At 36.2% G+C, this 14787-nt stretch overlaps 1 protein-coding gene across 1 annotated transcript in view; it reads left to right on the top strand.

Annotated features, from left to right (window-relative positions):
• Positions 1-14787, top strand: part of UGGT2 (UDP-glucose glycoprotein glucosyltransferase 2) — a 180089-nt gene that overhangs the window by 52775 nt on the left and 112527 nt on the right. The window contains exons 11-12 of the mRNA XM_059902510.1: positions 9021-9112; positions 13522-13672. Coding sequence (XP_059758493.1) covers positions 9021-9112; positions 13522-13672 — 243 coding nt within the window. The remainder of the gene's footprint in view (positions 1-9020; positions 9113-13521; positions 13673-14787) is intronic.

Raw genomic sequence — 14787 nt, 5'->3', positions numbered from 1 at the left:
ATATAAAACTATTGAATAAAATTGGGCTGTGCAAGAGGAAAGGCAGCAGAAAGAGGTTAAAGGCTAATTTTATTATTTTTTGTAACAGAGATCATTAGTTGTTGGTTAAAGAAAGAGATGACTGAGGGTGTTAAATGAACATACATGTTTAATAGTAACTAGAGGAACAAAAGTCTAAATCTTCCAAACTGTGAAAAGAACTGAATGCACAAGAAAAGAAAGAGACATTTAAAAAATACATCTAGAAAGAGTAAATACAGCATGAAAGAGTGACATTTGAGGCTAACCAGGTCTGTGATATCAATAAATGTAAATAAGCTTAACTAACATATTAGCAAAAATGTTCAGTTTGTTTCATTAGGCGTGTACAATGTATGTAAAATAAAAACTCTTAAAGTAATTTAGAAATGTCAAAAATTAAAGGACATGACAAGGTATACCAAGCAAATACTGTGTTTTAAGGGTAGTGACCTTAAAATGCCATGAAGCCAAATTCAGTTCTAAAAATATTAATGAGCAAAAAATGGCCCTTTATAATACTAAGGACTATAATTCACAAGGCTACAATAGCAGTTTAAAATATTTTTACATCAAAACACTGCAGCAACATTCATGAAACAGACTAGAGGAGATGGAAGGAGAAATATAATTTACCTCTCTAAGACTAGTGAAATGGTAAGTAAAGCTATAGAAGACCAAATGACATTATGATTGTATAGATAATAGGTCTTCTGGCTATATAACAAATTTTGTATCCTGATAATAGAAAAAATATGCCTTTCTTCAAGTTTTTATGAAGTAGTAATGGCAAAAAATCCAGAAAGTGGGTAAAATAGAAAAAAAATTCTCAATATCAATGCAAACTAGAAATCAATAACAAAATCAGAAAAAAAGGGTTTATTCACTTGGAAGTTAAAAACTCTATTTACTCTTAAGTAGAAGGGAAAATAAAATACACATCAAGGGACTCCCTTGGTGGTGCAGTGGTAAAAAATCCACCTGCCAGTGCAGGGGACCAGGTTCGATCCCTGGTCAGGGAACTAAGATCCCACATGCAGCGGGGCAGCTAAGCCCGTGTGCCACAACCATTGAGCTCATGCACCTCAACGAGAGACCCCGCGTTCCACAACTACAGAGCCCATGCGCTCTGAAGCCCGTGTGCCACAACTAGAGAGAGAAAACCCGCATGCCGCAACTAGAGAGAAACCCAAGCAGACCTCGCACCGTAACGAAAAAGATCCCGCATGCCTCAACAAAGATCCCATGTGCCACAACTAAGACCCGACGCAGCCCAAAAAATAAATAAATAAGGAAAATAAATAAATAAAATAAACATTTTTAAAAATAAATACACATCAAAATTGCAACAGTTCTTGATAACAACATTTGAAAACATAAGATATTAGAATCTTTGGGACCCAAATAAAACAAAGTTCAGAGAAAAAGTCTTACAATAAAATGAAAAAAAAGTAAATGAATTAAATATCAGACTTAAAATGTTAAGAACAGTAAAGAAAAGCAAAAGCAGAAGAAATTAATACAGGTAAAAATAGTAAAACTAATGAAATGATAATATTTCATAATTGAATGGAGCTTGAGGGATGCAAGAATGGTCAATAGATTAGGAAATCTATTCATATACTATCGTTAGATCTAAGTGGTAAAATTGTATGATTATCTTTGTACATGCCAAAAAGGCATTTTATAAAATTCAAGACCTATTCCTGAATATAAAAAAATGCTTTATAAGGAAATTGATTATACTTCCTTAACATGATTAAAAGTGTGCATGTGCATATGTATTTGTGTTTATCTCAGCTTAAAAGTCAGCATCTTACTAATAGAAAATTACTAGAGGTATATTTACCAAAATCAGGAACAAGACAATGAAGCACATTATCATCACTGTAATTATTATTGTATTACTTACTAGCCCACATCATTAGTCAAGAGAAGTATATTGGAAGTATAAAAATTGGGGAAAGGTGAGGAATATATAAGAGAATCAACTAAAAACAAAAATTAGATGTAGAAAGGTGTGTTGGTCTGCTTGGGCCGCCATAACAAAGTACCACAGACTGGGCGGCTTACACCACAAAAATTAATTTTCTTTCAGTTCTGGAGGCTGGAAGTCCCAGATTAGAGTTTCAGCAAATTCTGTATTTGATATGGACTCTTCCTGGCTTGTCAACTGCTGCCTTTTTGCTGTGTCTTCACATGGCCTTTCCTCTGTGTGCACACAGTGTGCCACCCTTATGACCTCATTTAACCTTAATTACCTCCTTAAGCCCCATCTCCAAATACAGTCTCATGAGGGTTCAGGGCTTCAACATATGGACTTGGGGTGGGGCAACACAATTCAGTCCATAGCAAAAGATAATAGAATGCACAATTCAAATATATAAATCCATAGGCTCCTAATGAAACTTAAAAGCTTTTGCACAGCAAAGGAAACCATAAACAAGAGGAAAAGACAACCCTCAGAATGGGAGAAAATATTTGCAAATGAAGCAACTGACAAAGGATTAATCTCCAAAATTTACAAGCAGCTCATGCAGCTCAATATCAAAAAAACAAACAACCCAATCCAAAAACGGGCAGGAGACCTAAATCGACATTTCTCCAAAGAAGATATACAGATTGCCAACAAACACATGAAAGAATGCTCAGCATCATTAATAATTAGAGAAATGCAAATCAAAACTACAGTGAGATATCATCTCACACCAGTCAGAATGGCCATCATCAAAAAATCTACAAACAATAAATGCTGGAGAGGGTGTGGAGAAAAGGGAACCCTCTTGCACTGTTGGTGGGAATGTCAGTTGATACAGCCACTAATGAGAACAGTATGGAGGTTCCTTAAAAAACTAAAAATAGAACTATCGTACGACCCAGCAATCCCACTACTGGGCATATACCCTGAGAAAACCATAATTCAAAAAGAGTCATGTACCCCAATGTTCATTGCAGCTCTATTTACAATAGCTAGGACATGGAAGCAACCTAAGTGTCCATCAACAGATGAATGGATAAAGAAGATGTGGCACATATATACAATGGAATATTACTCAGCCATAAAAAGAAACGAAATTGAGTTATTTGTAGTGAGGTGGATGGACCTAGAATCTGTCATACAGAGTGAAGTTAAGTCAGAAAGAGAAAAATACTGTATGCTAACACATGTATATGGAATCTAAAAAAACAAAAAACAAAAAAACGGTTCTGATGAACCTAAGGGCAGGACAGGAATAAAGATGCAGACCTGCTAGAGCATAGACTTGAGGACACAGGGAGGGGGAACGGTAAGCTGGGACAAAGTGAGAGAGTGGCATGGACATATATATACTACCAAATGTAAAACCGATAGATAGTGGGAAGCAGCTGCATAGCACAGGGAGATCAGCTCAGTGCTTTGTGACCACCTAGAGGGGTGGGATAGGGAGGGTGGGAGGGAGGGAGATGTAAGAGGGAAGAGATATGGGGATAAATGTATATGTATAGCTGATTCACTTTGTTATAAAGCAGAAACTAACACACCATTGTAAAGCAATTATACTCCAATAAAGATGTTAAAAAAAAAAGAAGACAGAAAGATAATTTTTGTAAAGAAAAGAACTCTTTGTAATATGAATAAAAGCTAATCAGTTCTATGCATCCAAAAAAAAGAAAAAAAGAATAGTACCTATTCCACTGGATTATTAGGAGGATTAAATGAGAATATAAAGTGACTTAGCACAATGTCCGCCTCAGTAACTGTGCCCCTCTGCTAAGTGTTCACATATTTATATGTACCTATACATAAACCCACATTTTTATATATACACACACAGAGAAAAATACATCATACATAAATATCTATATTTACATACGTAAGACAGTTGGAGTATGTCAGAAAGAGGGAGAGAATATCATAATCTACTAGACTGATATTAGTGACTTTAACTTTAAATGAAAATAATTCTCAATATTTTAAACTATGTCTATCATTTTGTTAAATTATTACTTTACTTGGAGTTATCATCAATTTATGGTAATAATAAAGTTTTACACTTACATTTTGAAAGACTGTTATATAAACAAAATAGTATTAAGTTCTTTTATAATGTTATTTCTGTAGTTCCAATTTTCACAGCAGTGAAGTTGCCAGACTTTTGTATAATTCTAACAATCTAGAATGTACTATGTAGTATCAGAGGAATGGCATAAAGTTTAACAATACAAAAATGAAAAAAAAATCTCCAAAATAGAATTTTGGACAAGATGGTGAAATGTTGAACTAGAGATATGCCCTCAAACTTTTATACCTGGTACTCATTTCTCCATTAAAGAACCTTGGTTAAAATTAAAAAAAAAAAATCAATAGGCTCCATGTATTGCAAGCAACTAGTTAAAAGTTATAATGTAAGAAAAGACTCCATTTACAACAGCCACACAAAAAGTATATAGGAATAAACTTAACAAGTAGGTAAAGCCTGTATAAAGAAAAATTTGACAGTCTACTTAAGGGCATGTTGAAGGACGTATCTTGTACTGGAAGATTACAATGAAGTCAATTCTACGTTAATTTGTAAATACAATCAGAACCTGGAGTGTTTTTTTTTTTCCTCTGAAACTTGGCGAGATGAGTCTAAAAATTCGTGTGGAAAAAGTAGACAAGGAATAATAGCCAGGATTCCTCTGAAACATTAAAGGAGCCGTAGGGACCTCTGCCCTGTGTGTGGAGCAGCACAGACTGTGCCTCCTGTATCTATGCTGGCCACCAGGTGCTCCAGCCTGCTCAGGGATGCTGGGGCCACCCACCGCTGTCACCTTGGCCACTTCTCATCCGCTTGGAATTAGCAGTGAAACAGTTTTGAAACAAGCTTTGATTACTGAGCAAGGAACCTTGAATTTATTCAGTAAGTCAGTCTTGACACTGTATATGGCCGTCTTGTTTACTGCCTCTTTCGGAACACACTGAGAGAAAGACAAGGGAATAATGGCTTTCCGATCACTAATCCCAGGCAAAGGTGTCTGGGCTGGTAGTCCATGTTACCCACTGACGCGTGGAGTGTGTGGGAGGTAACTAAACTGGGAGTTCCAGCCTTGGAGAAGGAAGGGGTGATTGTGATCGGAAAGTCAAAAAATTGTGGAATGTCCCTTGCAGTGTTAATGTAGCCAAAATGGATGGGCCACATGAAGACCCTGGAAATATGTCACTGCTCCAACATCTTATCCATACGCACCAAATGGTACAGTTCCTGTAAAACATGTCACTGTTGCAAAACATGTAAACAAAGGGTTTACACACAAAAAAGAAATAATAGTGGTCTTTAAATATACAGAAAGATGATTCATCTTTCTATAATAAGAGAAATGCAGATCAGAGTTAGACTGAGAAAGCAGATTTCAAATATTCATATGTATGATAGTGCACTCTATTGGTGAGTCTTATTTTGCATAAGAAAACAGGGAAAACAAGATATGTCTTTGTATTATATTTGTATAAAGAAACACCAGAAGGATAAACCAGAAACTTTGGGGGAAGAATGTGTTACCTCTATGGGCCAAGGGTAGGGGCTGGTGAACAGGGTGGAAGGTGCTGGAATGAGAACAAAAATTCTTTGTGAATAGTTTTTACATAGTTTTGACTTTGGACTCATGCAAAGATTATCCCAAAAATATCATGACTATGCTGAAGTTGTATAAGTGAATTTGAGTTTGGTTTTATTCAGGAAGCAATTGATTCAACTCCAAAGTACAGCAAGTTTCCCTTTGAAGTTCATAATTGTTGTTTTGCTCAGAGACTGGGCAGAGTCTACTTTAGATGATTTAAAATTCAATGTCAATGCAATATGTATCTCTTATTGTTTACCATAAGAACTGTTAAATATATTAATTAAATTTCATGACACTTATTTGTTTTGGTTGGGGGGAAATGGGGAAGGGGGTCAGGTGGTCAGGTAACTTCTTTTGCTTCAGTATCGTGAAACAGATTGTTTCAATTATGTAATTACATAATAAACCAGATGCAGATATTTAAGTACAAAATCCAAGTAAAAGATTACACCTAATTCAGATAAAAGCTCACACTTTTCTAATTATGTCAACTAATTACTTAGAATGTGTGAAAATTTTACGGAGTTCTAGAGAAAATTCCTAGGTTAGCATATCTTCTCCAACAGTTCTTCTGTAAAATATATTTTTTCGGAATCTGAGTTTCTCTCATCACTCATCCAGAAAAAAGCAAAACCCTTCCTATTATTAGATTTACATCTGATTGGACTTCAAATTTTAAGTTCAGAATGCATGTAGTTCCAGCATAGGGACCTCCAGACAAGTTTATAAACCAATTTACCATTATAATGCTCAACCAGTCTCCTGAAATCCAATCAATCGGAATTTTTTTAGTTTCAACTAATGGCGCAGCTCCGTTGGTTGTTAAAGGGATACATTTCTGTACATTGTTCCCTCTTTTCTTTAATGAGGTCATATTTGTCCATGGAGATTTGAATTTGTTTCTGCTCAAAGCTTATGAGCACTCCCAACTTAATTCCACTTTTTTTTTTTCAATTTTTTAATTTTTCTGCTGCACCGCAGGGCATGTGGGATCTTCATTCCCTGACCATGGATTGAACATATGCCCCCTGCAGAGGAAGCACGGAGTCCTAACCACTGGACCACCAGGGAATTCCCCTAATTCCACTTTAAATTAAAAGGCTGTTTGTATTTTTTGGACCTTCAAAATAGTGTGAAATTGGGCCTCAAACTCATGTGAAGATAGGCCAGAAGCCGTGAATTCTTATGGAAGACTGTTCTTCCTCCATTAAGAACCATGGTGAACTCACCAAGTTTCTATGCTGTTTCTGCAGGACATTTTGTTTTCTAGGTCACCTTTCACTTCACTGTGAGTGTAGCACTTCCTTATGTGCACAAGGATATCTCTGACCCTGCTGCTTGCCCTCGGTGGGCCCAAGGCTCTGCCTCCTGTCCTGAGACTGACCTTTAAAAACTCACACTTTAGGCCACCTAGGATGAGGATGCTTGAGATTTCCTCAGGGCAGGGCCTTCAGTGTTTGTTATATCCTTGGACTCTTATTCACACTTCTTCTCTACTCTTAAGTGAAATCTTTAATTTAAAAAGTTAAACCATTCTTTTAGAGGACAATGTTAATACTTTAATGTAGCATTTCTGATATTTTCTTTTAGTAGAAGGATTTCAGGATCTCTGGTTCATCATATTGCTAGAAACTAAATTCTTACTCCTTGATTTGAGAACGGCTGCCTTTAATCATACACTTGGGATAGTTTGCCAGGGTTTAAGGCTACCCCCTTTGAGGGGAAAAGAAAGAATTTGTCACCACCAGTTCCAATACACATACCTCTCTTTGACATTGTTTCAGCATCAAGTTTGCTGAGTTTAACTTATTACCCTTGTTTTGAGCATCTTTTTTGTTCAAGACTCTGTGCTTGGCATAAAAATTCTTGAGGGAATTAGCAGTTTAGTATAGATCAGTGTTTGATATGCTTTCTACTTTTAGTTGTGATGCCTAAAACAAAGGAGGTGCTGGAGAGAGCTTGAGACAATGTGTATGATGGCTCAATGCAAATTTTGGGAAAACAGGCAGTGGATTCACTAGACATCTATAGACTTTGAAGTTTGAATGCAAGTTTCCTAGAAAAAAGTAACTATTTGATAGAAAGGCACAGAAGTAGCTAAAGACAAATCAGAATTTCACCTTTGAATCTCTCATGTTAATCTCTTGCCAGTATTCTGCATAAAGCAAATGGAGAGATTTTCTGTACTGTTACAAATTTAGTTCCTCCTCTCCCCTCTCTATATGTAGCTCGCCTGTCATGGTGAGCGATAACCATACAGAAAACTTCACCTCTGTAAAGCCTCCTCTGAACTTCTTCAAGTTAGTTGCTTCGTCTGTCTTTCCAGAATAATTTATACAGATCTCTCTTAGGTCACTTATTGTGTGATGCCATTGAAATGCACTGTTTTGAAATTGTTTTTCTTCCTAAATCAATTTGCCTACTCTGGTAATAGTCATAATGAAAGCTTCATTTGTGAGTACTTTATATGTGACTAGACACATATATATTACATTAAAACTTTTGTTTTTCTTCCTAAATCAATTTGCCTACTCTGGTAATAGTCATAATGAAAGCTTCATTTGTGAGTACTTTATATGTGACTAGACACAGATATATATTACATTAAAACTTTATAACAAACTTGTGAGTATTCCATTTTACAGATGAGGAAACTGAGACTTAACGGAAGATACTAAGTAAATTTGCCTAAATCTTACCACGAGTAAGTAGCAAGACTAGGGTTTGAACCAGATCTGACTCCCTCACCGTGATCTTGCTAACTATGCTATATGGCTAGGACATTCCCTTTTTTTCTAGTGCCTGGAGTTGTTTCTAGCACTGAGTAGGCACTTGGGAAGTATTTACTTAATAAAAAGTTAGTGAACATTGAAACACTGCTTTAATGAAAACTTATGAATTTATAAATGATTGCTAAATATTTACACATACACCAAGGTTTTGAGTTCTGGGATATCAAACAATAGGATTGTGCCAGCTATCAAATTCTAAGTGTTTGTGTTCACACACACACACACACACACGGTATAAAATGTAATAGGTAAGTAATTGTTGTAGCATTAGAGATTTAATATCACATACTGCGAAATCAAAATACTCAGGTATTGTGTCTTTAATCTGTTTTAAGATTCCCATCACTTAGATCAGATGTGGGCAGTACTACCCACATATAGGCCAAATGTGGCCTGCTGCCTGTCTTTACACATATAAAAGTTTTATTGGAACATAATCATGCTCATGTGTTAATTGTCTGTGACTGCTTTTGTGCTACAAGGGCAGAGTTGAGTGGTTCAACAGAGATGATATAGCTGGCAAAGCCTAAAATATTTACTATCTGACTCAATAGAAATAGTTGGCCAACTCCTGGCATAGATCAGCTATGGTTATATCACTTGGTTAACTATTTTCTGTATTTCCAGCATCTTCAAGATAGATTTGAAATTCAGCCAGGCGATGCTGGTCTATATATAAATGGACTTCATATTGATATGGATTCTTATGATCCTTTTAAGTAAGTATTGAATTATTGATACAGACTATGGTTTATATATGAAGGTACACTTTTGTCCTGAATTTAGTATTTGTTAAAATGCAAATAATCACTTTAAAGGTAAAGCAAATATATCTTTTTGATTGTGCAGAACAACTCTGTTATTTTGGTAGAATATTCTCTTAATTGTCTTTGAATGTCAGAACTGGAAGAGACCTTGGAGAAATTTGTTCAGATGAGAAAATTGAAGTTTCTGAATCCTAGACCTATATTTGTCCTATTATTCGAAACTGTCTTTAATTGACAAGTAGGTCCATCACTTAGCAGGGAAGTTTCTTGGGACAGAGCTGAGTAGCTAAGGAGCTGTACGCTCCAGAAAAGAACTGAAAGGAATATGAGATGCATTCCCTGAGTAAAGAAACTAACAGGAAGAATTTTAAGTGCTTGTGTCTATCAGAAAAGAAACTTGAAATTATAGAAGGCTGGATGCTATCTCCTTAGGTTAAAGAAATTCCTCAAAAATGCTCTAGTGCAGAATTAGAAAGTCTTGTATTTATCATGGCCATTGACCTGTAAATTAAAGTCATGGGCCAAACAGAAGAGAAGTCAAACTGAATTTATTTTACTTTTAAAGAGAGTCATAAAACTACTTTAAAATTCATATTTAGAATATAAAATGAATTTAGTAAACACAGTACTTTAGTTCAGATATTCAGTTTTAATTGAATTCAATTTGCTTTTATTGAACTTAAATTAATTGTTCATTTGTTTCATTTTCTAAGCACCTTGGAAATATATAGGAAAACACAGGGAAGATTGAGAAGTAGGGTTCAAGTGGGGCTTTTATTTTTATTTAGTTGAATTTTTGGACCTAATATTGGGAAAATACTAATCTGAGATATAAAAGCTAAATACTACACATAGAGAAGAGCAGTTGTTAGCTCCTGGCAGTAAACTTTAGAGGACAGAAATTATATTTGTGCTCAAGAACAGTGAAAATAGGTTTAAAAGAGGGCAGAAATGGTAGGTAGATTTTGGAAAGTTTTCTGTGGCGGTGTATGAGGAAATCTTCACAACAGGAACACTTTGACATGTAATTTAGAAAGGCTACAGGTTATTCAAGAAATAGAGCCCCCTTGGCTCCTCCACCTGGTAATTAGTGATCTGCAGGATGTGTGATACATTTTTGTTCCTCATTGATCGGATCACTGGTTAAAACTACTACAATTCCCTTAAAGGAGAAAAAAGAAAATATGTGAGGATATTTATATCTTCTGACATTTTTAGCACAAAATAAACAACCAAAGAAAGAAGTTCTCAGGAAGGATCAGAGCATGTAGAATAAAAAGTGTGAAAAGGGTGATGAATGAAAGAGAATGATTCAGGAAAGAGGAGAGGAAGGAAATGTCCTATTAAGTTATATCCTGGATCTGGAGAGAGGTGCTTTACAACCAGTACTCTAACATTGTCGATTTGGGGAAAGAAAGTGAAGGGGGAATCATTTTTCTCTTTCTTCCTATCTCCTACCCTTGCCGCGTTTTGGGTTGTAGAGCTGGTACCACGCCCACGCCCTAACCCTTCTTCCTCTGATCCCCGAGGAGCCAGAGCCTCCGTGTCTCAGTGTCAGGTCAGCCCAGGTTCACACAGGCTGTGTCCAAGCCTAGCTCTCACCCCCAGGCAGACCAGGACAGTAGGAGGGAGTGGCAATGACCAGGGAAAAAGGCAGGTAGGACCGAGGAAATTTGAGGAGTTCCATAAATGTGTTTTATGTATCTACCTTAGATGCATTTGCCTTAGAGCTACTTAATAGTCACCCCAGCCACAGAATGGACCAGACTCTGGTCAGGTCCAAGTACTCAAGAAACTGACTCTGGTACATACTGGATGTTACTCATTTTGATAGCCAGCCTGTTCCTGCTTCAGTAATATCACTACAGTATAACTACCAGAAAGACAGAGGTAACAAAGGTGTCTTGATATTCGCACTTGTGGAGTTTTTCTATATCTTAATAAAGTTGTCTGGCTCACAGTTCTTTTGCGCTCTGGATTAAATATGTATTTGTAATGCAAGCGACATTAAAATTCAATATTTATAAAATCAAGTCAATATTAAAATTTGTTTTGGTTAATATCTGAATGCCTACTATGCTGTAGAGACTGCTAGATATCGGGGGTGTAGTGGTGAACAAGACAGTAACATCTTGCTTAAGCAGAATTTACAGTCTAGGAGGATAACTGATATTAAATAATTGTATTGTGGTAAGGTTTGTAAAAGATAAAGTGCAGTGCTTTGAGAGCTTTTAACTCCAGGGATTTAAACTTGTTCTTGATGGAACATGGGGACAGTGCATATCAGATTTCTTCAAGGAAGTGATATTTAAGGATGAATCAGGCAAAGTGGGAAGCTGAGGTTCTGCAAGCATGACATATTTGAGAAAATGCCTGGTCTAGTGTGGCCAGACTCTGCAGTGAGGAAGAACTAGAAGAAGCTTAGATCACGCAGGTGGGCAAAGATCAGACTGTGAAACCAGGTTCTGGGTGTTGGCCTTTTGTCTCAAGGGCAGGAGAAGCCAGTGAAGGGTTCTAAGCAAATTTAAAGATAGTGACTATTTAAAAGGAGAAGCATGAGAGGTTATTTAACAGTCCAGAGATATAAGTTTTCCTGATAAATAAACCTAGCATATTTCAAGAACCAGTTTTTTTCTATTGGTATGCAAAATTCAAGATTTGAGAAGAGCAAGGAAGAAACTAGTGCTTGTTGAGGGCAACTGTGTGCTCATTTAATCGTAATACCCTATCAAGTGATTATTACTATTCTCTTTTTTATTGATGGGGAAACAAAGACTCAGATCTCACATAAAGATAGGGACACAGCTAGCAAATAGTTGCAGGATTTGAAATTTCATGCCCTTTTCAATGTACCACAGCATGTAACTCTATCTAGTTTTTCTCTTGGTGGTTTTCCTTGGAAACTAGGTTGTGATAACAAAGATGATAGTTACAAAAGCTATGAGGAATATTATAATTCTGTCACACAAAAGTCAATAAGATCAATAAGCATCATAAAATTTTTAAATGGCGAGAACATTGGCAATACCATCCAAAATTCTTATTTTACAAATGAGAAAATTTAGACTAAAGGAATTAAGAAGCCCCACATGAAGAAGTAGTGTTATAGCCCCGACTAAATCTTATTATTGGTGATTTATGATATTCAACCTAGTGCTCTTTTTATCACGCTCATCTTCTAATAGATTTGGGGGGAGGGGGTAAAAACTCTCCTTTGTAAAGCAGTGGTCAGAACAGTCGAGGATACGGACGTGCTGAGCTGATGTCATACAGACCAGCTTGAAATGCTTCTAAAACAGCCTTCTGAAGAGTTTAGATGTTAGATCTCTGCTTTTTAAGTGTAGATCTCTATAGTCCTCCCCAAGAACTGTACTCTAAAGCCCATATATTGCTTTGTTCTAATTCTTTTCATTTCTGAAAGGTGAAGTGATTTCCATGAATGGATTTTTGAATGAAGCACTTAGGTTAAATAAAATAAATATAAATTTTAACACTTGGTTTCAAAAAGTAATAATCAAAATTGCTCCTTGCCTAGTAGATTTTTACCTTCTCAAACATGAACATGAACATGCTTTACCATAGTCTATACAGCCTTATCTGTCTTTGCAGATACAGGGAAGCACTGCGTTCCTATAGCCTTCACGTCCCAGCTCTTCCACTCGACTGGCTGAGTGACTGGGCAGGAGGCTTCACTTCTCTGAGCCTCATTGGTATCGCTTGAGACTTGCTGAGGTTGTTTTGAGACACAGAATGAACTTGATAAACAGTAGTTTAAAGAATCAAACTGCCCTAACTTTTTGTCAGTAGGGTCATTTATTGATGTTGTTACTTTTAGCAGTAATACTTTCTAACATGTTTAAGAGCTATCAAATTATTATTATATATGTAATTAGAAATTTTAGTATGTATTCTCAACAGATGTGAACTTTCCTACTTTAATGGGGTTTCCCCTGCATTAAAATTTTATATTTTAGGTCATGTTTGATTTTACCTTGTTTTTGTAGTAGCTTTATCAAAAGAGTGACCTACTGTATTTTTTCCTTTCATTTTTGACCTGCTCAGTGGTGAGTATATCCTCACTTCTTTAGTGAAGAGTATAGTAAATATACCTTGCTGTCTTATCCTTTAAATAAGAAGATTTTGTTACCACTTTAAAAAAAACCTAAGCATAAGTTTACCCTGGGTAACTAGTTAGACTCCTTGTCTTATTTGTTACTGAGTTTAATAGTGTATTTTCCTGCTATTAATAAAAATACCAGTGAAACTTGTTTCTAATGCTTTGAGAAATCTATAAACTTTACAGGATTTAATAAAAATTTTTGGCAAATCAAAACAAAACATTTCTTTTCTTTAACATAAAGTCTTTTGGATATGCTGAAACTAGAAGGAAAAGTGATGAATGGCCTTCGCAATCTTGGGATCAGAGAAGAACATATGAGCGAATTTTTAAAGTTAAGCTCAAATGGTTGGGAAGATACCTATGCATTAGATATTAGACATTCTTCCATAATGGTAAGTATGCATGTTTATTTTAATTCCTCGCTTTAAAACCTTTAGTAGACTTCAGAGTTAACATAAAACCAAATATTGGCAGGCTTTAGAGTAAATCTAAGCATTTTGAAAGATGTTGTAGGAGAACTCAGTGAGAAGAAGAAGTAAAACTGCAGACTCTTCCCCTCGCACCCTTATATCTTCTTTCCCCTTCCTCGTATTCTCTGTACTTCCTCACGAGAATATCTGCTCAGTTCATTCACCATCCTTTCCAGCTTTAAAGATAAAAACAAGTGAGAACAACAGAATAACCACATGAGCAACAGCAACAACAAAATACCAAATCGTTAAAATCTGAGGAATGTAAGAATACCACCTTCATATAATGAAAACCTTGCCTAACAAGTTGCAGTGGCCTCCTAACGTTCTGGTCCATGTATTATAGCGTAAGTGAATTTTTTTTGAAATCTGATCACGTCACTTTCCCTTGCTTAAAGCACAAAAATAGTCCATCATATGGCCTAATAGGTGTAAATGGCCTACTTCCTCCTTTCATATCTTAAACTATGACATATTCTTTTTTACCACGATCCCTTATCCCGTGCTTGGAAAGCAGTTCTTCCTCTCTGTATCCAATTAACCCCTACTCTTTTTTCAGACTTCAGCTCCAAACAATACTTCCTGAGAGAAGCTTTCCTTAACTATCCAAAGTAGACGATTATTTCATATACGCATTGTGTCAAGGAATCCTCAAGTTCACCCTCAGGTTCAGTGACTGACAAGGCCTGGAAGTTGTTATACTCATGGTTATGATTTATTAGAGCAAAAGAATACCAAGCAGTATCAGAAGCAGAAAGGGCATGGGGTGAAGTCCAGAGGAAACCAAGTACAAACTTCCAGGAGTTCCTCCTAGTGGAGCTGTACAGGACATGCTGAATTTGATGTGTGACAATCCGTGCAAAGTGCTGCCTACTAGGGAAGCTGACTTGAGCCTGAGAGTTCAGGGTTTTTAAAAGGGGTCTGGCATTTAAGCATATAATGGCCATGTGACTGATGTTAGTCACTGAAACTCCAGACCCTGAGAGAAAAAGCAGGTATTCATTCTAAATCATATCGTTTGTAAAAACTCTATACAA

Source organism: Balaenoptera ricei, chromosome 18, assembly GCF_028023285.1.
Source record: "Balaenoptera ricei isolate mBalRic1 chromosome 18, mBalRic1.hap2, whole genome shotgun sequence".
NCBI classification, from domain to species: Eukaryota; Metazoa; Chordata; class Mammalia; order Artiodactyla; family Balaenopteridae; genus Balaenoptera; species Balaenoptera ricei.
The sequence above is the reverse complement of the archived record's forward strand: the minus strand, read 5'-3'. Positions and strand labels throughout refer to the sequence as shown.